The following is a 27,732-nucleotide window of genomic DNA, read 5'->3' on the forward strand; positions in this document are numbered from 1 at the left end:
TCTTCTTCTTCACTGCCTGCAGGGAAAGAGAACTCCTGTGAAGACCAGTTGGTGCAGTAATATGTATTAACGTGGCCACGGAGATGCACCCAAGCTTTGGCACCCCTGTAGGTGTGAGCCAAGACTTAGTTGGGTGTAGGGTAGCCCACTTAAATAAATAGCTGCCCTATATATGCCATATATATAGGGCAGCTATTTATTTAAGTGGGCTACCCTACAGGCATGGGAACACGCAAAAAACACTTTGCGCTGCACCCGTGCTTGGGCACCCCTGTAGATGTGAGCCAAGCCTTAGTTGAATGTAGGGTAGCCCACTGAAATGAATGGGCTGCCCTACATGTGGTGGTTGGGAATGTGCAAAACACGCGTAGAGGCGCACCCACGCTTGGCTGCCTCTGTTAGTGTGATCCGAGCCTTAGTTGGGTGTAGGGTATCCCACTGAAATAAATGGACTGCCCTACATGCAACGAATGGGAACGCACAAAAACACGTAGAGATGCAACGCGCTTGGGTGCCCCTGTTGGTGTAAGCTAAGCCTTAGTTGGGTGTAGGGTAGCCCACTTAAATAAATGGTCTGCCCTACATGCAATGAATGGGAATGCGCAAAAAACAGGTAGAGACGCATCCGCGCTTGGGCACCCCTGTAGATGTGAGCCAAGCCTTAGTTGCATGTAGGGTAGCCCATGCATATTTCAGTAGGCTTCCCCACTGAAATAAAAGGGCTCCCCTACATGTAGTGCATGGGATCGCGAGAAAAACACGTAGAGCCGCACCCCCGCTTTGGCACCCCTGTAGGTGTGAGCCAAGCCTTAATTAGGTGTAGATTAACCCATTTAAATAAATGCACTGCCCTACATGCGGCGCATGGGATTTCGCAAAAAACACGTAGAGAGGCATCCGCGCTTGGGCACCCCTGTATATGTGAGCCAAGCCTTAGTTGGGTGTAGGTAGCCTCCTGAAATAAATGGAGTGCCCTACATGCAACGAATGGGAACGCACACAAAATGCGTAGAGATGCACCACGCTTGGGCGCCCCTGTAGGCGTGAGCAAAGCCTTAGTTGCATGTAGGGTAGCCCAAGCCTATTTCAGTAGGCTTCCCCACTGAAATAAAAGGGCTCCCCTACATGTAGTGCATGGGATCGTGAGAAAAACACGTAGAGCCGCACCCCCGCTTTGGCGCCCCTGTAGGTGTGAGCCAAGCCTTAGTTAGGTGTATAGTAGCCCACTTAAATAAATGCGCTGCCCTACATGCGGTGCATGGGAATGCGCAAAAAAACACGTAGAGACGCAACCGCGCTTGGGTGCCCCTGTAGGCGTAAACCAAACCTTAGTTGCACAGTTGGTCACTGAGGCTGGCTGGGGATCCTGGGATTTGTAGTCCTCCATCATCCTACAGTATGTATGACGCCAGTCCCGATTTCTTGCGTACCTTTGCCCGCCCACACACATAAACATTTTACTAAGCAGTGCGTTCGTCACATGGATGCGTAATACAGCGATGGGAACAAACACTTTTAGTCGTGCATTCACAGAGAAATGTTAAAAGTACATTTATTATGGAACTTGTTTCTTTGAAAAGGATCTTTCTATTCATACCAAGGTCACTATGGCAAGGATAACTTTATATAGCTGTACAGGGCTTCACATTACGCATTATCACGCCACCTCTTACGATCTGCGTTGGCGGTTCATTGCCTTGAGAACGCGTTGCCATCATTTTATTAATAAAATGGGAATGTTTGTTTTTTAAGCACGGCATATTGTTGTTGTTTTTTTTCTTCCGTTAAAATGCTTGTTTTTTGTTCTTTTTATCTAGTGCTGCCGAGTTCCCCCGCAGCCTCTTTGCGGTTATTTCCTGCCTGCACTAAACCACTGGGTGGCATTTCTAAGGGCGAGGTTCCTGATGGGCCAGGGCTGCGTAATGTAATGAAGAAGCGGCTCCTGTATTCTCCAATCGGAAGCCAGCGTGACAGAGTGACTACTGGAGAACAACCCCCTTCACAGCAGAACTCCCAAACAGGGGGAAAAGTTCGGCCTCCATCCGCCATCTCCATGGAAGTCTATGGGAGCCGAACATGAGAAATCGAAAGTCCCCATGCAAGTATTTGGCCTTAAACAGCGTATGGGGGTCAGGGTACTGCCCTGGGGTACATGTGTTATTGCAAAAAAAATAAAAAATTTAAAACAAACTCCCTTCCCTTTCCCAATGCAAGGCATTGGGTGTCGGGGGACCTTGTCCCGGCACTGGTTGTACTGACAAGGGGCGAATCTCAAGCCGCACAGTTAAAAATGTAATGACTTCTTTTGAAGCTTTCTGCAATGGCTGTTATCAGACAAAACTTAAAGTGGCAATTTGTAGAATTTTCCCACGGCGTTCATCGAGGTCTGGAGATTCTCTCTCCGGCTCCTCTTGTGATTCCGGCATCAGTGTGGAGAGTGGATGATGAGGAGGGAAAAGAGAAATTGATGTACAAGACAGAACTGCAAACTCTAGAGCTGAGCGGGAAATAAAAGTTATATAAAGAAGCAGGAAGAAAAAAAAAAAATATTGCTTTTATTTGATCTTCTATGTACAAAAATAAAATAAAGCAAAATAAAACAAAAATATTTATTGATTCCTCAATTTTATATATATATATATATATATATATATATATATATATATATATATATATATATATATATATATATATATATATTTATTTATAAATAAATATATATATATATATATATACACACACACACACATTTAAAAAAAGAAAAACTTTCTAAAAATATTTATTATATTTGCTTGATATATATATATATATATATATATATATATACAAACACACACACACATATATATATATATATATATATATATATATATATATATATATATATATATACACACACACACACATATATATATATATATATATATATATATATATATATATATATATATATATATACACACACACACACACACACACACACACATATATATATATATATATATATAATATATAAAATATATATATTTAAAAAAAAATAAGAACTTTTTTTATTATATTTGCTTGATCTATTATATAAAGGAACCAAGAATAAGAAAAAAAAAAACAAAAAAAAAATGCTTTTTTTTTATTTATTTTTTTATTCTTTATCTATATACAGGAACCAGGAGCAAATAAAACAAAAATATTTTTTGCTTTCATTTCATCAATTATATATATATAAAAAATATTTTAAAAAACCTTCTAAAATATTTATTGATTTTGTTTGATCTATTATATAAAGGAACCAGGAACAAAAAAAAAAAATACAAAAATATTTATTGCTTTTTTTTATTCTTTATATAAAAGAACCATAAGCAAAAAAACAAAAAAAAAAAAAACCTCCCAAAAGTATTTATTGCTTTTATTTGATCCATTATATAAAGGAATCAGGAGCAAAAAAAAAAAAGAAAGAAAAACCTTCCAAGAATATGTATTGCTTTCATTTGATCCATTATATATGTTTGATCCATTATACAAAAGGAATCAAGACCAAAAATAAATAAATAAACCTTCCAAAAATATCTATTGCTTTTGTTGGTTCCATTATATACCAAGACCAAAAAAAAAAAACTTTGAAAAAATGTATTTCTTTTGTTGGATCCATTATATATATATATATATTAAAAACATAAGAAAACATTTTTTTTATTATATTTGCTTGATCTATTATATAAAGGAACCAAGAATAAGAAAAAAAAAATCCAAAAAAAAGTATTGCTTTTTTTTATTTTATTCTTTATCTATATACAGGAACCAGGAGCAAATAAAACAAAAATATTTATTGCTTTCATTTCATCAATTATATATATAAAAACCTTCTAAAATATTTATTGCTTTTGTTTGATCTATTATATAAAGGAACCAGGAAAAAAAATACAAAATACAAAAATATTTATTGCTTTTTTTATTCTTTATATAAAAGATTTATTTATTTATTGCTTTCATTTTATCAATTATATATATAAAAAAATATAAGAAAAATTCTAAAATAATAAAAACCTTCCAAAAAAAAAAAAATATATATATATATATATATATATATATATATAATTTTACTAACCTTATATTAACCTTATATTAAATATGTATTGCGTATTGCTTTTGTAAAAAATACATATTTCTTTTGCTCAATCCAACCAAAAACTGTTTGGAAGTATTGTTGAAATTCTAAAAATGTAAAAATTAGAGAGAACGTCTTACTGAGTACATAATATCAATTTCCAAAAGAATTGTTAGATGGACAAATTTAAAGTTGAACTCTAAATAAATATAAAAGACACAAATCATTTTAGATCTCCATTTATTTTTACATCACTCAGTGGGTCTACATATGAAAAAACTTGCCTTGCAGACGTCTTACCCACGAACGTTCACCGTATCGTCTGTACTATAATTATCTCCTATGATCCTCAGCACCATCTAGTGGCCGTATGAAAAAATTCACCTTGCAGACATCTCAAGCGCGAACGATCTCCTATGGATTATCTCCTGTGAAGGTCAGCCCCATCTAGTGGTCGTAAATTAATTTATTTTTTATTGCGTTATTACAGGAAATTATGCATTATGGCCACTAGATGGAGCTGACAATTCTAGGAGATAATCAGATTACAAAGACTACAGCGATCACTCTTTGTGCCTGTGTGAATACACTGCAAATTTTTATATGTAGACCCCAAAGTATTTTTTTTTTCTTTTTATAAATAGAAAAAAATGTTTTTTTTTTTTATAAATAGAAATAAAGGAAATGTATTTATTTTCATTTATAAACCCCTCCTTTTTTTCATCTGTGTCTCATTGGGGAGATTTCCTTTCACTTCCTGTCCCATAGCCCAAAAACAGGAAGTGAGAGGATAACCCACCAAGGTCCCGATGTTCCCAGGACTAGTGTCCCCATTGGATGATTTCCCTTCTATACCTGTTCTGGTGACCACTCAAAATTTGGGCCTATATGCAGGCACAGATGGGGTTTGAACCCATGATCTTTGGTTTACAAGACCAACGCCTTACCACTTGGCCACTGTGCCTTCTGTTAAAGCAAAAGCATGAAAACTCCATGCAGGCTGCATTCACACCAATGCGTAGCGTCTCAGAATTTTTCCAGTGTTTTTATGCACAATTTTGGTATGCAGCGTTTTTTAGCTGGTACTTCATGGGCTTGTGTTACTGTTAAAGTCCAATTTATGAGGGTTTTTCTATTGTCAAATCAGTAAAAATAATGATAAATAAACAATAAATCAATACATACAATAAATCAATACATACAATAAATCAATACATACAATAAATCAATACTATGTAATAGTAAATAATTAACTCCTAACCTTAATCCCAACCCTAAAAAACAAAACAAAAAAAACAATAATAATAATAAATAATTAACCCCAAGCCTTAACCCTAAATAATAATATAAAAAAGATAATAATAATAATAATAATAATAAATAAATAACCCTAAGCCTTAACCCGAAATAATAATTAAAAAAAAGATAATAATAATAATAATAATAAATAATTAACCCCAAGCCTTAACCCTAAATAATAATTTAAAAAAAAGATAATAATGATAATTATAATAATAATAATAATAAATAATTAACCCCAATCCTTAACTAAATAATAATAAAAAAAAGATAATAATGATAATAATAATAATAATAATAATAAATAATTAATTAACCCCAAGCCTAAATAATAATTTAGAAAAAGATAATAATGATAATAATAATAAATAATTAACCCCAATCCTTAACTCTAAATAATAATTAAAAAAAAAGATAATAATGATAATAATAATAATAATAATAAATAATTAACCCCAAGCCTTAACCCTAAATAATAATTTAAAAAAAGATAATAATGATAATAATAATAAATAATTAACCCCAATCCTTAACTCTAAATAATAATTTAAAAAAAGATAATAATGATAATAATAATAATAAATAATTAACCCCAAGCCTTAACCCTAAATAATAATTTAAAAAAAGATAATAATGATAATAATAATAATAATAATAATAATAATAATAATAATAATAATAAATAATTAACCCCAATCCTTAACTCTAAATAATAATAAAAAAAAGATAATAATGATAATAATAATAATAATAATAATAAATAATTAACCCCAATCCTTAACTCTAAATAATAATAAAAAAAAGATAATAATAATAATAATAATAAATAATTAACCCCAAGCCTTAACCCTAAATAATAATTTAAAAAAAAGATAATAATGATAATAATAATAATAAATAATTAACCCCAATCCTTAACTCTAAATAATAATAAAAAAAAGATAATAATGATAATAATAATAAATAATTAACCCCAATCCTTAACTCTAAATAATAATAAAAAAAAGATAATAATGATAATAATAATAATAATAAATAATTAACCCCAAGCCTTAACCCTAAATAATAATTTAAAAAAAGATAATAATGATAATAATAATAATAATAATAATAATAAATAATTAACCCCAATCCTTAACTCTAAATAATAATAAAAAAAAGATAATAATGATAATAATAATAATAAATAATTAACCCCAAGCCTTAACCCTAAATAATAATTTAAAAAAAGATAATAATGATAATAATAATAATAATAATAATAATAATAATAAATAATTAACCCTAATCCTTAACTCTAAATAATAATAAAAAAAAGATAATAATGATAATAATAATAATAAATAATTAACCCCAAGTCTTAACCCTAAATAATAATTAAAAAAAAGATAATAATGATAATAATAATAATAAATAATTAACCCCAAGCCTTAACCCTAAATAATAATTAAAAAAAAGATAATAATGATAATAATAATAATAATAAATAATTAACCCCAATCCTTAACTCTAAATAATAATAATAAAAAGATAATAATGATAATAATAATAATAATAATAATAATAATAATAATAAATAATTAACCCCAAGCCTTAACCCTAAATAATAATAAAAAAAGATAATAATAATAATATAATAATAATAATAATAATAATAATAATAATAATAAATAATAATTAACCCCTAACCCTAAAAAAATAAAAATAAATAAATAATTTACCCCAATCCTAAAAAAAAAAAAAAAAAAAATGAACCCCTAACCCCAAAAAAGACTGATCTTCTGTTTACATGACATGATCAGCTGCCATTGGCTGACAGCTGATCATGTGGTAAGGGTTGAGATTGACCCCTTACTCCGGTCTGCGATCCCCCGAGTCTCACACACTTGCTGATCGCAGAGAGCGCCCTGCAGGGGGCGTGTGCGGGGAGCGTGCAAAGGGGATGACGTCTATTGACGGCCTCCCGGCAAAGTAAAAAAAAATTGCTGAAAAATAGCCGTATGAACTGAATGCGGAACTGAAGGGGGTTAAAAACGCACTGGAACGCATAAAAAATGCATAAAAAAAGCATCAAAACGCACCGAACCGCACCTAAACTCACCAAAAACGCACTGGAACGTACAGTGGTGTGAAAAAGTGTTTGCCCCCTTCCTCATTTCCTGTTCCTTTGCATGTTTGTCACACTTAAGTGTTTCGGAACATCAAACCAATTTAAACAATAGTCAAGGACAACACAAGTAAACACAAAATGCAATTTGTAAATGAAGGTGTTTATTATTAAAGGTGAAAAAAAATCCAAACCATCATGGCCCTGTGTGAAAAAGTGATTGCCCCCCTTGTTAAAACATACTATAACTGTGGTTGTCCACACCTGAGTTCAATTTCTCTAGCCACACCCAGGCCTGATTATTGCCACACCTGTTCACAATCAAGGCATCACTTAAATAGGAGCTGCTTGACACAGTAAGGTCCACCAGAAGATCCTTAAAAGCTACACATCATGCCGAGACCCAAAGAAATTCAGGAACAATTGAGAAAGAAAGTAATTGAGATCTATCAGTCTGGAAAGGGTTATAAAGCCATTTCCAAAGCTTTGGGAATCCAGCGAACCACAGTGAGAGCCATTATCCACAAATGGCGAAGACATGGAACAGTGGTGAACCTTCCCAGGAGTGGCCGGCCGCCCAAAATTACCCCAAGAGCGCAGCGACGACTCATCCAAGAGGTCACAAAAGACCCCACAACAACGTCCAAGGAACTGCAGGCCTCACTTGCCTCAGTTAAGGTCAGCGTTCATGCCTCCACCATCAGGAAAAGACTGGGCAAAAATGGCCTGCATGGCAGAGTTCCAAGGAGAAAACCACTGCTGAGCAAAAAGAACATCAAAGCTCGTCTCAATTTCTCCACAACACATCTTGATGATCCCCAAGACTTTTGGGACAACATTCTGTGGACCGATGAGACAAAAGTGGAACTCTTTGGAAGGTGTGTGTCCAAGTATATCTGGCGTAGAAGGAACACTGCATTTCAGAAAAAGAACATTATACCAACAGTAAAATATGGTGGTGGTAGTGTGATGGTCTGGGGCTGTTTTGCTGCTTCAGGACCTGGAAGACTTGCCGTGATAAAAGGAACTATGAATTCTGCTGTCTACCAAGAGATTCTGAAGGAGAATGTCCGACCATCTGTTCGTGTACTCAAGCTGAAACCAACTTGGGTTCTGCAGCAGGACAATGATCCTAAACACACCAGCAAGTCCACCACCGAATGGCTGAAGAAAAACAAAATGAAGACTTTGGAGTGGCCTAGCCAAAGTCCTGACCTGAATCCTATTGAGATGTTGTGGTATGACCTTAAAAAGGCCGTTCATGCTCGAAAACCCTCTAATGTAACTGAATTAGGACAATTCTGCAAAGATGAGTGGGCCAAAATTCCTCCAGGACGCTGTAAAAGCCTCATTGCACGTTATCGCAAACGCTTGGTTGCAGTTGTTGCTGCTAAGGGTGGCCCAACCAGTTATTAGGTTTAGGGGGCAATCACTTTTTCACACAGGGCCATGATGGTTTGGATTTTTTTTCACCTTTAATAATAAACACCTTCATTTACAAATTGCATTTTGTGTTTACTTGTGTTGTCCTTGACTATTGTTTAAATTGGTTTGATGTTCCGAAACACTTAAGTGTGACAAACATGCAAAGGAACAGGAAATGAGGAAGGGGGCAAACACTTTTTCACACCACTGTACATATCCTTATTTAACCACTACCCATGAGCGCGGCGATTGCGAGTGGGGCGTGTCACTGTGACACCCCGCATCACCGAGCCTCTGCCAGAGACTTCTTACCACGTGATCAGCTCTGACCAATCACAGCTCATCATCACATGAACCAGGAAGTGCCCGTAAACGGTATTCCCCTCCCCCCTCCCCCAATACCGGATTATTGTCCTTCAGACAATCAGATCCATCCCAATTTCACAATAACGGAAACATTTGTGGGAATGTCAATTGGTAACGGAATGAGTCGCACGTGACGAACGTGTCGCGTGTTTTACCGCCATTCCTTATCGCCCCGAGTGTGGGCGGGGCCTGGTGCCTTCTTCATCCCACAACAATCAGGGCACAACCTAAACAATGCGTTCCATTTGTATCCAATCAGGTAAACCGTCTACTACAGAGAGCAAGGAGATTGTATAGTGAATTGTCCGCATAAAGGAGATTGTACAATCAGATTGTATAGTATATGACCCACTTGAAGGAGATCGTAAAATCTGATTGTATAGTGAAAGGGGATCGTACAAGCGGATTGTATAGTGAATGGGGATCATACAGTCTGATTGTATAATGTATGGTTCCCCTTAAAGGAGATTGTACAATCGGATTGTATACTGTATGGTCCTGTTGAAGGGGATTGTACAATCAGATTGTACAGTGTATGGTCCCCTTCAAGGGGACCATACACTATACAATCTGATTGTACAATTTCCTTCAAGAGGACCATACAGTATACAATCTGATTGTACGATCCCCTTTCACTATACAATCAGATTGTATGATCCCTTTCAACGGGACCATACACTATACAATCCGATTGTACAATCCCCTTTAACTGGACCATACACTATACAATCCAATTGTACAATCTCCTTCAAGGGGACCATACACTATACAATCTGATTGTACGATCCCCTTTCACTATACAATCAAATTGTACGATCTCCTTTAAGATGACCATACACTATACAATCTGATTATACAATCTCCTTCAAGTGGGCCATATACGCTATACAATCCGATTGTACAATCTCATTCCTTACAATCGTACAATCTCATTGTATAGTGAAATAGGATCGTACAATCACATTGTATAGTGTATGTTCCTCTGAAAGGAGATCGTACAATCCGATTGTATAGTGAAAGTGGATCGGATTGTATAGTGTATGGTCCCGTTGAAGGGGATCGTACAATCGGATTGTATAGTGTATGGTAAGGAATCAGATTGGTCGGTTCTCTTTGTTTACCATCACACAGTACAGGATCTGACAATAATAGCGCTCCCTCGTCTCCATGGCAACCACACGCTGCCTTGGCCCTCTGGCTCCCCGGGCCAGTCCCGCCTCTCACTAACTTTTCAGCCATTGGCCGCGCAGGAAATTGTACAATCTGATTGTATAGTGTATGGTCCCCTTGAAGTAGATTGTACAATTGGATTGTATAGTGAAAGGGGATCGTAAAATCAGACAGTACAGTAACTGTTCAGCCATTGGCCGCACGTGGGCTGACTGGCGCCCCGCTACAATCGGATTGTATAGTGAAAGGAGATTGTACAATCGGATTGTATAGTGTATGGTCCCCTTGAAAGAGATTGTACAATCGGATTGTATAGCGAAAGGGGATCGTACAACCAGATTGTACAGTGTATGGTCCCCTTGAAGGAGATTGTACAATTAGATTGTACAGTGTATGATCCCCTTCAAGGGGATCATACACTGTACAATCCGATTGTACGATCCCCTTTCACTATTCAATCAGATTGTACGATCTCCTTCAAGAGGACCATACACTATACAATCTGATTGTACGATCTCCTTCAAGAGGACCATACACTATACAATCTGATTGTACAATCTCCTTCAAGGGGACCATACACTATACAATCCGATTGTACAATCTCATTCCTTACCATACACTATACTATCGGATTGTATAGTGAATGGGAATTGTACAATCTGATTGTATCGTGTATGGCCCACTTGAAGTAGATTGTACAATCGGATTGTCTAGTGAAAGGGGATCGTACAATCAGATTGTATAGTTTATGATCCCGTTGAAGGGGATTGTACAATCGGATTGTATAGTGTATGGTAAGGAATGAGATTGTACAATCAGATTGTATAGTGTATGGCCCACTTGAAGGAGATTGTGCAATATGATTGTATAGTGAAAGGGGATCGTACAATCAGATTGCATAGTGTATGGTTCCAATGAAGGAGATTGTACAATCAGATTGTATAGATTGTATAGCGAAAAGGGATCGTAATCGGATTGTACAGTGTATGCGATTGTATAGTGAAAGGGGATCGTAATCGGATTGTACAGTGTATGCGATTGTATAGTGAAAGCGGATCGTACAATCAGATTGTACAGTGTATGGTCACCTTGAAGGGGATCGTACAATTCAATTGTATAGTGTATGGTCCTGTTGAAGGGGATTGTACAATCGGATTGTATGGTGAAAGGGGATCGTACAATCTCATTGTACAGTATATGTTCCCCTTGAAGGGGACCGTACAATCGGATTGTATAGTGTATGGTAAGGAATCAGATTGGTCGGTTCTCTTTGTTTACCATCACACAGTACAGGATCTGACAATAATAGCGCTCCCTCGTCTCCATGGCAACCACACGCTGCCTTGGCCCTCTGGCTCCCCGGGCCAGTCCCGCCTCTCACTAACTGCTCAGCCATTGGCCGCGCGTGGGCTGACTGGCGCCCCGCTAAGCCAATGGGCGCGCCGGCTAAAAATACCCAGTCTGGCCGGAGCCCTGACGTCATCATTGCGTGCTGCGAAGCCTGCGCTCCACGTGGGGGGAAGTGCGCTGCGAGGTAAATAAATGGAGGAGGCGGCGGGCGTGTGATACCGGGCGATGTGGTAACGTGCACCAGGCGTATCGTGCGATGTGACTCTTAATTAGGACTGATTACAGGAGGGGGGAGGTGCTGCAGGGTTAACCCTTTCACTGCGGGTAGAGACCTCTCCCAGTGGGCCTCCATGAATGGTGTGACTATCTGGCAATATATGGCAGATCTTCATATCTGGCAATGGCAATGTATGGCAGATCTTCATATATGGCAATGTAGAAGAAGTCGCCATCGACCGCCGTGACCGATCACTGTTGTGGCGTTCGTAGGATTAGCGGCGCGGCCAAAATATTATTCTGAATACTTTTTATTTTGAATAGAGCGGGAAGAGTTCTCATTCCAGTAATTTTTTTTAATGTTTGTGACTCCGTTGAAGAGATTTCCCCTCACTTCCTGTCCCTGTGACACCATGTTAATGGAGAGGAGGTTCTGTGGTCATCGGGACAGGAAGTGAAGGGAAATCTCTCACTTCCTGTCCCTGTGAATTTATTGAAGAGATTTCCCCTCACTTCCTGTCCCCGTGACACCAGGATAAAAAATTGAGAAGGGGTGCTGTTGTCACCAGGACAGGAAGTGAGGGGAAATCTCTAATTTCCGGTCCCTGTGACTCAGTTGAAGAGATTCCCCTTCACTTTCTGTCCCCGTGACACCATGTTAATAAATGGAGAGGAGGTGCTGTTGTTCACTGGGACAGGAAGTGAAGGGAAATCTCTCACTTCTTGTCTCTGTGACTCTGTTGAAGAGGTTCTCCCTCACTTCCTGTCCCCATGACACTCGGATAACAAATGGAGAGGGGATGCTGTTGTCACCGGGACCAGAAGTAAAGGGAAATCTCTCACTTCCTGTCTCTGTGACTCTGTTGAAGAGGTTCCCCCTCACTTCCTGTCCCTGTGACACTCGGATAACAAACGGAGAGGGGGTGCTGTTGTCATCGGGACAGGAAGTGAAGGCAAATCTCACTTCCTGTCTCTGTGACTCATTTGAAGTGAGTCCCCCTCCGTTCCTGTCCCTGTGACACCAGGTTAATAAATGGAGAGGAGGTTCTGTGGTCATCGGGACAGGAAGTGAAGGGCAATCTCTCACTTCCTCTCTCTGTGACTCAGTTGAAGAGATTCCTCCTCACTTCCTGTCCCTGTGACACCAGGATAATGAATGGAGAGGGGGTGCTGTTGTCACCGGGATAGGAAGGCATAATAAAACCTGTCTGAAGGTGCGGTATAATGGTGAAAAGTGCCTGTAGAGGGTGAACAGCGATTGCTAATCTACTCCTTCCAGCCAGGAGGAGCCGGCACTTTAAATGGTTATGAGCCTTGGAGGCAGGCTTCCCAGTCATGTGATTGGCTGTCTCAACGATCACATGATCGGGCGCCCGTCGCTCCCAATTAATTCATTTTTATCCAGGGGCAGCTGGTCCTTTAAATGGTCCTCAGCAGCAGAGGCAAGCTTTCCCGTCATTTGATTGGCTGTCACAGTGATCACCTGATCTGGGGTCTGTCCCTGCTAATAAACCCTTCCCTCCAGGGGGAGCCGGCCCTTTATGAGCAGCGGAGGCAGCCTTCCCAGCCATGTGATTGGTTGCCACGATGATCGCATGATTGCCAACACATCCCTGATATTTAATCCAGGAGGATGCCGGCCCCTTTTTAAACAGTTATCAGCAGGGGAGGGGAGCTTCCCAGCCATGTGATTGGCTGTCCCTGCAAATGAACCCCTGTAGTCCAGGGGGAGCCGGCCCTTTATGAGCAGCGGAGGCAGGCTTCCCAGCCATGTGATTGGCTGCCACAGTGATCACATGATCGGGAGCACATCCCTGCTAAATTAGTCTTTGTCCTCTAGGAAGGAGGAGTCGGGGCTTTAACCAGTTGGCGTCCGCGCTATAGCCAAATGACGGCCACAGCACGGGTCTGAATTTCCAGGAGGTTGCCATATGACGTCCTCCCCTTTTGCACGCTCCCCACACATCCCCCGCGGGGAGCGCGCTGTGATCACCGAGTTACGAGACTCGGGTGATCAGAGATCCAAGTAAGGGGTCGGTCCCGGCTCCTTACCACATGATCAGCTGTCAGACAATGACAGCTGATCACGTGATGTAAACAAAACCTCGGTAATCGTTTTTCTTTCTCTTCACGTGAGGAGAAAAAAAGGATGATCACCGGCTTATGTGCAAGGGACATTGGTCCCGAAAAGGAAGGAGGCACATCTACCTCGTCTGTGCCAAACAGTGCCACCTATCAGTGCCCACCAGTGGTGCCAATCAGTGCCTCATTAGTGCCACCCAGCAGTGCTGACTATCAGTGTAACCTATCAATACCCATTATTGCCACATATCAGTGACCATTACTGCCACCCACCAGTGCCCATCACTGTCAGCTATTAGTGCCACTTCTCAGTACCCACCGGTGCCACCTATCAATGCCCTTCAGTGTCACCCATCAGTGCCACCTATCAATGCCCTTCAATGTCACCCATCAGTGCCACCTCTCAGTGCAGCCCATCAGTGCCTATCAGTGCAGCCCATTGGTGCCCATCAGTGCAGCCCATTGGTGCCCATCAGTGCAGCCCATTGGTGCCTATCAGTGCAGCCCATCAGTGCAGCTCTTTGTTGCCCATCATTGCAGCCCTTTGTTGCCCATCATTGCAGCCCTTTGTTGCCCATCATTGCAGCCATTCGGTGCCCATCAGTGCAGCCCTTTGTTGCCCATCAGTGCAGCCCTTTGTTACCCATCAGTGCAGCCCTTTGTTGCCCATTATTGCAGCCCTTTGTTGCCCATTATTGCAGCCCTTTGTTGCCCATCATTGCAGCCCTTTGTTGCCCATCATTGCAGCCCTTTGTTGCCCATCATTGCAGCCATTCGGTTCCCATCAGTGCAGCCCTTTGTTGCCCATCAGTGCAGCCCTTCGTTACCCATCAGTGCAGCCCTTCGTTACCCATCAGTGCAGCCCTTCGTTGCCCATCAGTGCCGCCTCATCAGCGTACATCAATGAAGAAGAAAAAGTATCTGTTTGCAAAGTTTTAGAACAAAATATTAAAAAAAATATAATTTTTTTACATTTTTTTAACAAAAAAAAAAACTGCAGAGGTGATCAAATACCACCACAAGAAAGCTCTATTAGGAGCTATTATGATATGATATTAATAATATGATAAAAATGTCATTTGAGTAGAGTGTAGTATGACCGCGCAATTGTCATTCAAAGTGCGTCAGCGCTAAAAGCTGAAGATTGCTCTGGACGGGGGGGGCGGGGGGGTTAAGTGCCCGGTAAACAAGAGGTTAAATGGTTATCAGCAGCATAGACAGGCTCCCCAATCTTATGACTGACATGCAGCACTTGAAGAATAACTAAAGGCAAAATATGATTTTTTTAGTTTTGGATGGGGTTGGGAGGGATTAGAACCCCTGTCGGTTTTTATTGCTCTCTGTGCTCCGGTAGGGGGAGATTCCCCCTCTCTATTTGTCCTGTTTACCATTATCATTGAAAGCGAAGGAAAATCCCAAATTTTGGGTTGTCCCCAGAATATCTTCCAGATGGAAAATCTTCCAATGGGGACACCAGTTCTGGTGACCCGGGGGGGGGGGGGGGGGAGGGGGTTGTCACCAAGAGATTCCCTTCCTGTTTGGCTGTGGGACAGGAAGTGAAGGGAAATCTCGGAAATGGGACACAGATGGCGGAAAAAATAAAATCTGACAGGGGTTATAACCCTCCCTCACTCTAAAATGGGAAAAAGTTTTGCCTATAGTTCTACTATAATGTGACGGAGCGCTCCTGTGTTGTGCTGCAGTGCATCAGATCTGCACGGTCTGAGCGTGTGGGGGTACCATTCACAAGCCGTGTTTCAGCCTCTATGTGCGTTTTATCTTTTGGGGGAAAAAAAAAATCTGTCATCCTGATAACACGCCAGCTATAAAAAGCCACGCAGCTCGCACACCCCGCGCTTGATTATTATCACACCGATAATCTCACCTGTCTTGTCACTCTGCTCTCTCCCTCTGCCAGCATGTTCCTTGTTAGCAGCACCGCATTGTAGCTGATTGGCTCCGTGCTTGGCTCCTCCCTCTCCTAGTCTGAGCTCTGCTGTACAGGAACTGCAAGAGGCTGACCGCCAGTCAAGTTCAGGGACTACTTGCGTTACAAAAGAAGAAATGATTGAATCCTGAATGAATACAGAGCTGCGATGTGTTTGCGTCTTTTATATCTGGAGTTGCGCTTTTAACCAATGTGATCTGTTTTCTGTCATATATATCTACAGATTTGATTCTCTGTTGCTGTGAGCCGAGGAGCAGAAGAACAATGGCGGGGCGGGGCAGAGGCGGCGGCCGCGGTCAGATGTCATTCAATATTCAAGCGGTCGGCATTGGACGGGGCGAAACCTTGCCGCCGCCCACACTTCAGCCGTCTCCTTTGTTTCCTGTAAGTATTTTTTTTTTAGCGAAATGACGGCGGCAAAGTGGTTGCGATTTCCTGACCGGACGTCAAATGAGGTTCTCGGGATATCAAGCTGCTGCGCCCCCCCATGGGCGCGCATTGCGGCGATCGTTGTTGTGGGGTGTCAGTCTGACACGCCACAACTCCTCACCCAGGACCACCAGGGATGGCCACCACACTGGACCACCAGGTATGCCACCCTAGACCACCAGGGAAATGCCAATCAGTGCCCAAGCAGCTGCCAATCAGTGCAAGTGAAAAATGCCTACCAGTGCCACCAGTGATGCCTATCAGTGAAATCCAGTGCCAGCCATCAGTGCCCATCAGTGTCCAGCAGTGCCGTCTATCAGTGCTACCCATAAGTACTCATTAGGGCAGCCTTTCAGTGCCCACCAGTGCTGCCCATCAGGGCCACCTCATCAGTGCCACCTCACTGGCACTGATGATGGGCACTGATAGGTGACACTGATGGGCACTGGTATGCGGCACTGATGGGCACTCATAGGCGGCACTGATGGGCACTCGTAGGTGGTACTTATGGGTGGAACTGATGGGTACTTATGGGTGATATATATGACTGATGGGCACTGATGGGTACTGATAGGTGGGCATGAATGGGCACTGATAGGTGGCACTGATGGAAACCACTGGGTGGAATTGCTGGGCATCACTAATTTTTATTGTGCCATAGAGGTGCCAGTCAGTGCCCATTTGTGGGCACTGATTGGCATATGTTGGCATTGATTTTCACATGTGGATGGCCATGGGTGATGTACCTGGCCATCCACATGTTAGGAGCTTCCCTGGTGGTCCAGTGTGGGCATCCGAGGGGGGCTGCACTGATAAACAATCAGCACAGACACCCACCCCGGTCAGGAGAGCCGCCGATTGGCTCTCTTCTACTCGCCTCTGTGTGAGGAAAGGCCGATCAATGGCTCTTCCTGTTTACATCGTGATCAGCCGTGATTGGACGCGGCTGATCACATGGTAAAGAGCCTCCGCCAGAGGCTCTTTACCAAGATCCGTGTAGCGGCGTGTCAGACTGAGACACCACCGATCGCCGTGATGTGTGCCCCCATGGGCGCGCGACGTCTGTTATCCTGCAGAACGTCATATGATGCCCAGTCAAGACAACTGAACCACCTCCCGGCCATCATTCTGCTATAGGCCGGGCGGGAAGTGGTTAAAATTAATATAAGGGTTCGTTTTTTTTTTTTAATAAAAAACATATACCTCCACTGTGCAGCTTGTTTTCCACAGAGTGGCCCCGATCCTGGTCTTCTGGGGTCCCCCAGTGGCTCTCGCGGCTCCTCCCCACATCAGATAACCCCCTGGGAGAATCGCTCTCCTGGGGGGGGGGGGTCTATTTAACTCTTACAAAGAGAGCGAAGCCCCCCAAAGAGGTAAATATTCATCCTTTTCTATGAAAGTGGTTTTAAAGGTTCCATGCATGAAGGTAAAAAACATTCTGTGTGCAGAACCCTCCCCCCCCCCCCCCAATACTTACCTGAGCCCCCTCGATCCAGCGATGTCCACGAGAGCCTTGCCTCTCAGGGGACTTGCATTCCTGATTGGCTTTTGGCAGCAGTAGCCATTGTCTCTCGCTGCTGTCAATCACAGCCAATCCGAAGACAGAGAGGGCGGGGCCTATCTGCGGCTCCGTGTGTGAATAGACACACAGATCCACGGCTTGGGAGTGCGTCTGCTTGGGTGCCCCCACAGCAAGCTAATTGCTGTGGGGGGCACCCAGCAGGAGGGAGGAGCCAGGAGCACCCGAGGGGGGACCTGAGAGAGAGAGGAGGATGGGGCTGCTCTGTGCAAAACCATTACACAGAGCAGGTAAGTATAACATGTTTGTTATTTTTTCTAAAACAAGTCTTTAATATCACGATATAATATAATATTAGATCACAATATAATCATAATATAATATCACAATATAATCAATATATAATATAATATCAGAATATAATCAATATATAATATAATTTTATGATATAATCAATATATAATATAATATCACGATATAATAAGTATATAATATCACGATATAATCAATATATAATATCATGATATAATCAATATATAATATATCATCACAATATAATAAATATATAATATAGTATCATGATATAATCAATATAATCAAGGGTTCAGATTATAGATTAGCAACAGAGTTTGCCTAGAATTAACCTCTTGCCGACCAGCCGCCGCAGTTATACTGCGGCAGAATAGCTCGGCTGCACAAATCGCTGTATCGGTATGGTGGTCCTTTTAAAGCCTATAGCATGCGCGTGCCCGGACCTGATGCACGTGGCCACCCACGATCGCTCTACAGAGAGCCAGAACGGGGATATGTCAATGTAAACCAACAGATCCTCGTTCTGGCAGGGGAGGAGAGAGAGATCTGCTGTTCCTTCTGATCAGGAACAGCGATCTCTCTCTCCTCCTCCAGTCAGTCCACTCCCCTCACAGAAACACCTCCCTAGGGAGCACATTTAACCCCTTGATCGCCCCCCCTAGTGTTAACCCCTTCCCTGTCAGTGACAGTTATACAGTAACCAGTGGCTATTTTTAGCACTGATCGCTGTATAAATGGTCCCAAAAAAGTATCTGTCCACCGCAATGTCGCAGTCCCGCTTAAAAAAAATCGCAGATCACCGCCATTACTAGTAAAAAATAAACAATAATAATTTCGCGCAAACTAATCAATATAAGCATATTGTGATTTTTTTATTTATTTTTTTTAATAATAAAAATGCCATAAAACTATCCTCTATTTTGTAGACGCTATAACGTTTGCGCAAACCAATCAATATACGCTTATTGTGATTTTTTTATTTTTTATTTATTTTTTTTTTACCAAAAATTTGTAGAATAATACATATTGGCCTAAACTGATGAAGACTTTTTTTTTTTTTTTTAGGTATATTTATTATAGCAAAAAGTAAATAGCACCAATAGAAAGCTCTATTTGAGTGAAAATAATTATAAAAATTTAATTTAGGTGCAGTGTTTGATGGCCGCGCAATTGTCATTCAAAGTGCGACAGCGCTGAAAACTGGTCTGGACGGGGGGGGGGGGGTGTTTACAGTGCTTACAGTGCCCAGTAAGCAAGTGGTTAAGTACTGACATGTTATTTATCTTTTTTTTTTTTTTTTTTTTTACCAGGCGTTGGATTTTAAGCCAGTTCCTCTGCAGACGGGTGAAGAGGTGGAGTACATGCTGGCACTGAAACAGGAGCTAAGAGGGGCACTGAAGGGCCTACCCTACTACATTAAACCGGCCGTGTCAAAGAAAGGTGCGTAATGCTCTGACATCGTGGCTTTTCTGTGTTTTCTTGTCAGGACCGGGCCCTTTTCCGACACTTTTCGCGTACAAGTAAACAAAAAAAAAAAATCAGTATTTGCTGAATTAAATAGGTCACTGGAAGGAAATACCTGCGGGCTATTGTATTCGACCAGCTGGCATCAGCAGCTTTCAGAATACCCAAACAGCGGCTGCATCTGATTGGATGCAGCTGATGTTTGGTTGAGAGGTTTCCATAAATGATGTCGCCGCGCTTGCTGTGGGCACAGAGGCTACAGATTGCTGTAGTGAGGCGAGATGTGACGGATGTTGTCTATTCTCACCGCTTGATGCCTTTTTCTTCCGTTATTCCTTTTTTATCTTTTATAGGGATGCACCGAAATTTCGGCCGCCGAAACATATCGGCCTGAAAATGGCCTGCCGAAAAGGAAATCACACCGAAAATGGGGCGGAGCCGCCCCACCCCTAGTGCCACCCAGTACAGGGGTGTCGTTCTGAAGCGTCCCCGTCCAGCCCCAGTCCAGTCCTCTCCTCCCTCCCTCCTCGACCAGGCAGCTGAAAGCAAAACAGAGCTCTGTCTATGGAGGAAAGCTGTCAGCACACCGCATTAAGGAGCGGCTTGTCGGTATGATCAGCGGGAGGAGCATTATCAGTGTGCAGAACCGCGGGGGTTAGGAGTGCCGGACTTGTTGTTTGACATGCTGTTAGATCGGGGAAGCGAGCCTGCTCACTGTTTCTAACCACATGCCAAACAAGTCCTGCACTCCTAACCCCCGCGGTGCTGCACACTGATAATGCTCCTCCCACTGATCATACCGACAAGCCACTCCTTAGCACCTTGTGCTGACAGCTTTCCTCCATAGATAGAGCACTGTTCTTGGCTTTCCCTTGCTAACACTGCCCTGTCCTGATCCTGTCTGACATACTAAGGCAGGCTGCATTATGGGCACTGGTAGGCTGCTGGGCACTGGTGAGGCACAGGCAGGCTGCAAATGATTGGCACTGGTAGGCTGCATTCAAAGGAACCTGGTGAGGCTGCATTGATCTTCTGTACCACGTCTGCAGCCTCTGACCATCTCCTATACCATGTCTGCAGCCTCTGACCATCTCCTATACCATGTCTGCAGCCTCTGACCATCTCCTATACCATGTCTGCAGCCTCTGACCATCTCCTATACCATGTCTGCAGCCTCTGACCATCTCCTATACCATGTCTGCAGTCTCTGGCCATCTCCTATACCATGTCCCCAGTCTCTGACCATCTCCTGTACCATCTCTGCAGTCTCTGACGTCTCTGACCATCTCCTGTACCATGTCCCCAGTCTCTGACCATCTCCTGTACCATCTCTGCAGTCTCTGACCATCTCCTGTACCATGTCTGCAGTCTCTGACCATCTCCTGTACCATCTCTGCAGTCTCTGACCATCTCCTGTACCATCTCTGCAGTCTCTGACCACCTCCTGTACAATGTCTGCAGTCTCTGACCATCTCCTGTACCATGTTCCCAGTCTCTGACCATCTCCTGTACCATGTCCCCAGTCTCTGACCATCTCCTGTACCATGTCCCCAGTCTCTGACCATCTCCTCTACCATGTCCCCAGTCTCTTACCATCTCCTGTACAATGTCTGCAGTCTCTGACCATCTCCTGTACCATGTCTGCAGTCTCTGACCATCTTCTCTACCATGTCCCCAGTCTCTGACCATCTCCTGTACCATGTCCCCAGTCTCTGGCCATCTCCTATACCATGTCCCCAGTCTCTGACCATCTCCTGTACCATGTCCCCAGTCTCTGACCATCTCCTTTACCATGTCCCCAGTCTCTTACCATCTCCTGTACAATGTCTGCAGTCTCTGACCATCTCCTCTACCATGTCTGCAGTCTCTGACCATCTTCTCTACCATGTCCCCAGTCTCTGACCATCTCCTGTACCATGTCTGCAGTCTCTGACCATCTCCTGTACCATGTCTGCAGTCTCTGACCATCTCCTGTACCATGTCTGCAATCTCTGACCATCTCCTGTACCATGTCTGCAGTCTCTGACCATCTCCTGTACCATGTCTGCAGTCTCTGACCATCTCCTGTACCATGTCTGCAGTCTCTGACCATCTCCTGTACCATGTCTGCAGTCTCTGACCATCTCCTGTACCAGTCTGCAGTCTCTGACCATCTCCCGTACCACGTCTGCAGTCTCTGACCTTCTCCTGTACCATGTCTGCAATCTCTGACCATCTCCTGTACCATGTCTGCAGTCTCTGACCATCTCCTCTACCATGTCCCCAGTCTCTGACCATCTCCTGTACCATGTCTGCAGTCTCTGACCATCTCCTGTACCATGTCTGCAGTCTCTGACCATCTCCTGTACCATGTCTGCAGTCTCTGACCATCTCCTGTACCAATCTGCAGTCTCTGACCATCTCCCGTACCACGTCTGCAGTCTCTGACCTTCTCCTGTACCATGTCTGCAATCTCTGACCATCTCCTGTACCATGTCTGCAGTCTCTGACCATCTCCTCTACCATGTCCCCAGTCTCTGACCATCTCCTGTACCATGTCTGCAGTCTCTGACCATCTCCTGTACCACATCTGCAGTCTCTGACCATCTCCTGTACCACGTCTGCAGTCTCTGACCATCTCCTGTACCATGTCTGCAGTCTCTGACCATCTCCTGTACTACATCTGCAGTCTCTGACCATCTCCTGTACCACGTCTGCAGTCTCTGACCATCTCCTGTACCACATCTGCAGTCTCTGACCATCTCCTGTACCACGTCTGCAGTCTCTGACCATCTCCTGTACCACGTCTGCAGTCTCTGACCATCTCCTGTACCATGTCTGCAGTCTCTGACCATCTCCTGTACCACATCTGCAGTCTCTGACCATCTCCTGTACCACGTCTGCAGTCTCTGACCATCTCCCGTACCATGTCTGCAGTCTCTGACCTTCTCCTGTACCACGTCTGCAGTCTCTGACCATCTCCTGTACCACGTCTGCAGTCTCTGACCATCTCCTGTACCACATCTGCAGTCTCTGACCATCTCCTGTACCACGTCTGCAGTCTCTGACCATCTCCTGTACCACGTCTGCAGTCTCTGACCATCTCCTGTACCATGTCTGCAGTCTCTGACCATCTCCTGTACCACATCTGCAGTCTCTGACCATCTCCTGTACCACGTCTGCAGTCTCTGACCATCTCCCGTACCATGTCTGCAGTCTCTGACCTTCTCCTGTACCACGTCTGCAGTCTCTGACCTTCTCCTGTACCAGGTCTGAAGTCTCTGACCATCTCCTGTATAAAAATACTTTTTAAAAACCGTCATTTTCGGTATCAGTTTCGGTTTTCGGCCTAGTGTATTTTTCATTTTCGGTATCGGTTTCGGCACCAAAAAAAACATTTGGTGCATCCCTAATCTTTTGTATTTCTAAAATGTGGATGATGATACACCTAGGTTTAATGACATGTGGTCTTATGTGTTGCAAAAGATTTGTGCCCTGGTCTATAGCCAGCGACTTACAACCATGCTGGCTTTGTATATTTTCTAATGTTTTCGGAATAAAAATCATTGGGAATGAAAAATTGCAACGACCGCCATTTTATTATCTAGGGCCTCTGCTAAATAAAATACTGTCAGAATAGGCCTGATCCTTAAGCGGGGTCTTCCGCTTACTGGGCGCAGCATGGAAGTTTTAGTTTGCCTGGCCTGCCAGCTGCCTGTAGCCAATGAGAGGGAAGTGGGCATTGCATAACCCCGCCCCCTCATTACACCCCCCACCCACATGTGGCGGGGGGGGGGACTAATGTGCCTTAACCTGGGCAGGCACCTTGCACCGCCCCCGACTGCCCCAATGAATTCCATCCTCTAGACGATGTCACATATAGTATTCCAGGAGTGGGGTACAGGTCAGTCTAGGCGAGAATGAAAGGGGGGCGGGGGGCAGGAACATAAAAAAAAAAAAAAAGTTGGGCAAAAAACATTTGTAGGTAAATAAAGGTCACTGTAAAAACCTTGCAATCCCTGGTCTGGTGCCATTACCGCTTTGTACAGGTTTGTCCTTCCCTCCGGACCCTCCTCTTATTGGGGGCATTGTGGGGTATGTGAGGAGCCTCACCGAAACGCGTCAATTTGATTAATAAAAAAAAAAAACAGTCATTCACAAGGTTGGGTATCAAAAATAGGAAATCCTGCGCCTCTTATGCAGAAATAGAAGCCCAGGAGGGGTTATTCTTTTAACATACTACATTTTATTGCGGTGAATTAGTCATAGAATGAACAATGGAGAAAACAAGAACGTTTTTTGGTTGTGTAGGAGAGACGCAATTCTCCTGTCGGCACTCCGGAGTTTAGAAGCAATGCTATCGGCACTCAATGAAAGTGTAAATTGCAACCGACAGCGATCCCAGAGATTGCACACCCCTCCGGAGATTTAACCGCTTCGGCCCCGGAAGATTTGGCTGCTCAATGACCAGAGCATTTTTTTTTGCGATTCGGCACTGCGTCGCTTTAACTGACAATTGAGCGGTCGTGCGACGTCTCCCCCAAACAAAATTGACATCTTTTTTTTTCCCACAAATAGAGCTTTCTTTTTGTGGTATTCGATCACCTCTGCGGTTTTTATTTTTTTGCGCTAAATACAAAAAAAGAGCGACAATTTTGGAAAAAAAAAAAACACAATGGAGGTTATTTACTAAAGGCAAATCCACTCTGCACTGCAAGTGCACTTGGAAGTAAAGTCGCTGTAGATATGAGGGGGACATGAAAGGAAAATAAAAAACAGCATTTTAGCTTGCACATGATTGGAGGATAAAATCAGCAGAGCTTCCCCTCATTTCAGATCTACCCCTTAGATTTAGAGCGACTGCACTTGAAAGTGCACTTGCAGTGCAAAGTGGCTTTGCCTTCCGTAAATAACCCCCAATATTTTGTACTTTTTGATATAATATATATCCCCGTTTTTTTTTTTTTTAAGCTAATTATTTTTTCATTTTAGGCTGATATGTATTCTTCTACATATTTTTTGTATAAAAAAAAAATCACAATAAGCGTGTATTGATTGGTTTGCGCAAAAGTTATAGCGTCTACAAAATAGAGGATAGTTTTATGGCATTTTTATTATTTTTTTACTAGTAATGGCGGCGATCTGCGATTTTGATCAGGACTGCCACATTATGACGGACATGGACACTTTTGACACATTTTTGACAATTATACAGCAATCAGGGCTATAAAAATGCACTAATTACTGTATAAATTTCACTGGCAGGGAAGGGGTTAACACTAGGGGGCGATAAAGGGGTCAATTGTGTTCCCTGTGTGTGTTCTAACTGTAGGGGGAGGGGACTGACTTAGAGGAAGTGACAGATCATGATTCCTAGCTGTTAGGAACATACGATCTATCTCTCCTCACAGAACAGATTTGGATTTGCGTGTTTATACACACTTGTCTCTGTTCTGCCGCTCGTGGCTGGCGGTCATCGCAACCGTTGGCCACAAGCAGCGGCACCCCCGCAGTGCAGTGGAGGGGATGACAGATCGTGATTTCTAGCTATTAGGAACTCACTATCTGTCTCTCCTCACAGACCAGAACAGGGATTTGCGCGTTTATACACACTTGTCCCTGTTCTGCCTCTCGTGCCCGCGGCCAGCGGGCATCGCGACCGTTAGCCACGAGCATCGGCACCCCCGCACTGCAGCGGGCGCGTGCCTGCTATCCTGCTTAAAGGAGCCGACGTACAGCTATGGCGGGTCACGGTAACGTGCCGACCTGTCGCAGTATAATGACAGCGGCTGGCCGGCAAGTGGTTAAAGTAGTATTACACCGTCAGCATTATTTAGCTTAACACACTGAACACAATAAAAGAAACATTCCCCAATAAACTGTTAAAACTCTCAACACTTGCAGTTTACAACTGTCAGTGCTGCTGGCTCCTGCTCTCTTAGTGCTGCTTCCCTGGGCTTCCGGTCTTCACAGCAAAGAGTTAACAGTGGACAGTGCAGTTTGGAGGAGGAGAGAGGAGCAGGGGGTGCCTTGCCATCCTAGTCTATAGGGGTTGTGTGCTTCCATTGATGCACACGGTGTGGGGAGACACAGCTCTAGTCCCCGCATGCAAGGGTGGCTCCATAGGAGGTTGCAAGAGAAAGGAGCCACCCTGAAACAGGAAAACTTGGAGCAGTGGTCATGGCACCAACCTAAACTGGAACATAAGCCACCTGATTGCTTCCATCAGCACAGTGACAGCATTCTCTGGGGCCTCTGCTTTCAGAAAATCTATGTGTTGGGGGGGTTTTAAATAATCTTCAGACCTAAAATGTGCATTTTAACTTGGGATGAGCTCAGGCGTGTTCAAGTACTAGTCCGAACCTGCCTGAGCTCTCCCATCAAGAAGCTGTCACTATGGACCACCAATCATAAGCACCGGGGTGTCGCTAGGGGACGGCTTCTGGGGCTATAGGCTGAATCTGGGGCCCATAGCTCCAAGCCTTTCACCAGGTGCAGCGGTTAGGGCCAGGCTGGCCTACCGGGATACCCTATGGCCGCTTTGAGGGCACAAGCGCCCGTAAAAGGTATGGCTGCGGGCCCAGGCCAACATGTCAACTGCGCATGCACCACCGCCGCTCAGGAAAGCTCGTACACGCTCTGCACTTTTCAGGCAGGTGGGGTGTGCCATTTTTAAATGTAAAACAACAGTGTCACCTCTGTGAGGTGTCGGCGGTGTCGCGTGCCTCTCATAATGGCCGGGTAAGACCCCTCTGCAGCCTCTGACTACCTCCTGTTATTGGTCTCCTGCACCATGTCCACAGCCTCTGACCATCTCCATCTGCACCATGTCCACAGCCTCTGACCATCTCCACCTGCACCATGTCCGCAGCCTCTGACTATCTCCTGCACCATATCCACAGTATCTGACCATCTCCCCCTGCACCATGTCTGCAGCCTCTGACCATCTCCATCTGCACCATGTCCACAGTATCTGACCATCTCCCCCCGCACCATGCCTGCAGCCTGTGATCATCTCCACCTTCACCATATCCGCACAGCCTCTGACCATCTCCTCCTGCACCATGTCTGCAGCCTCTGACCATCTCCTCCTGCACCATGTCCACATCCTCTGACCATCTCCTCCTGCACCATGTCCACATCCTCTGACCATCTCCTCCTGCACCATGTCCGTAGCCTCTGATCATCTCCTCCTGCACCATGTCTGCAGCCTCTGACCATCTTCTTCTGCACCATATCCGCAGCCTCTGACCATCTCCCCCTTTACTCCTGCATGTCAGCCTGTGACCATTTCCTTCTGCACCATGTCTGCAGCCTCTGACCATCTCCCCCTGCACCATGTCCACAGCCTATGACCATCTCCTCCTGCACCATGTCCACAGCCTCTGACCATCTCCTCCCGCACCATGTCCGCAGCCTCTGACCATCTCCTCATGCACATGTCCACAGCCTCTGACTATCTACTGCACCATGTACACAGTATCTGACCATCTCCCCCTGCGCCATGTCTGCAGCCTGTGATCCTCTCCACCTTCACCATATCCGCACAGCCTCTGATTATCTCCTCCTGCACCATGTCCGCAGCCTCTGACTATCTCCTCCTGCACATATCCGCAGCCTCTTACTATCTCCTCCTGCACATGTCCACAGCCTCTGACCATCTCCTCCTGCACATGTCCGCAGCCTCTGACTATCTCCTCCTGCACATGTCCGCAGCCTCTGACCATCTCCTCCTGCACATGTCCACAGCCTCTGATCATCTCCTCCTGCACCATGTCCACAGCCTCTGACCATCTCCTCCTACACATGTCCGCAGCCTCTGACTATCTCCTCCTGCACATGTCCGCAGCCTCTGACCATCTCCTCCTGCACATGTCCACAGCCTCTGATCATCTCCTCCTGCACCATGTCCACAGCCTCTGACCATCTCCTCCTGCACTATGTCCGCAGCCTCTGACTATCCT

At 43.6% G+C, this 27,732-nt stretch overlaps 1 protein-coding gene across 2 annotated transcripts in view; it reads left to right on the forward strand.

The window, feature by feature from the left end:
- The first annotated feature begins 11,947 nt into the window (after positions 1 to 11,947).
- The window catches only part of POLR3GL (RNA polymerase III subunit GL), a 36,660-nt gene continuing 20,875 nt past the window's right edge, over positions 11,948 to 27,732 (forward strand). The window contains exons 1-3 of one of the 2 annotated variants that reach the window (XM_077464280.1): positions 11,948 to 12,003; positions 16,289 to 16,449; positions 19,636 to 19,765. In XM_077464280.1, the coding sequence (XP_077320406.1) occupies positions 16,330 to 16,449; positions 19,636 to 19,765 (250 nt within the window). In that variant the 5' untranslated portion in view covers positions 11,948 to 12,003; positions 16,289 to 16,329. Of the gene's footprint in view, positions 12,050 to 16,288; positions 16,450 to 19,635; positions 19,766 to 27,732 lie in introns of both variants that reach the window. The other variant, XM_077464281.1, reaches the window with a different exon arrangement.

The sequence above is a fragment of the Lithobates pipiens genome, unplaced genomic scaffold (assembly GCF_037356315.1).
Source record: "Lithobates pipiens isolate NorthernLeopardFrog02 unplaced genomic scaffold, aLitPip1_a1.2 Scaffold_30, whole genome shotgun sequence".
NCBI lineage: Eukaryota > Metazoa > Chordata > Amphibia > Anura > Ranidae > Lithobates > Lithobates pipiens.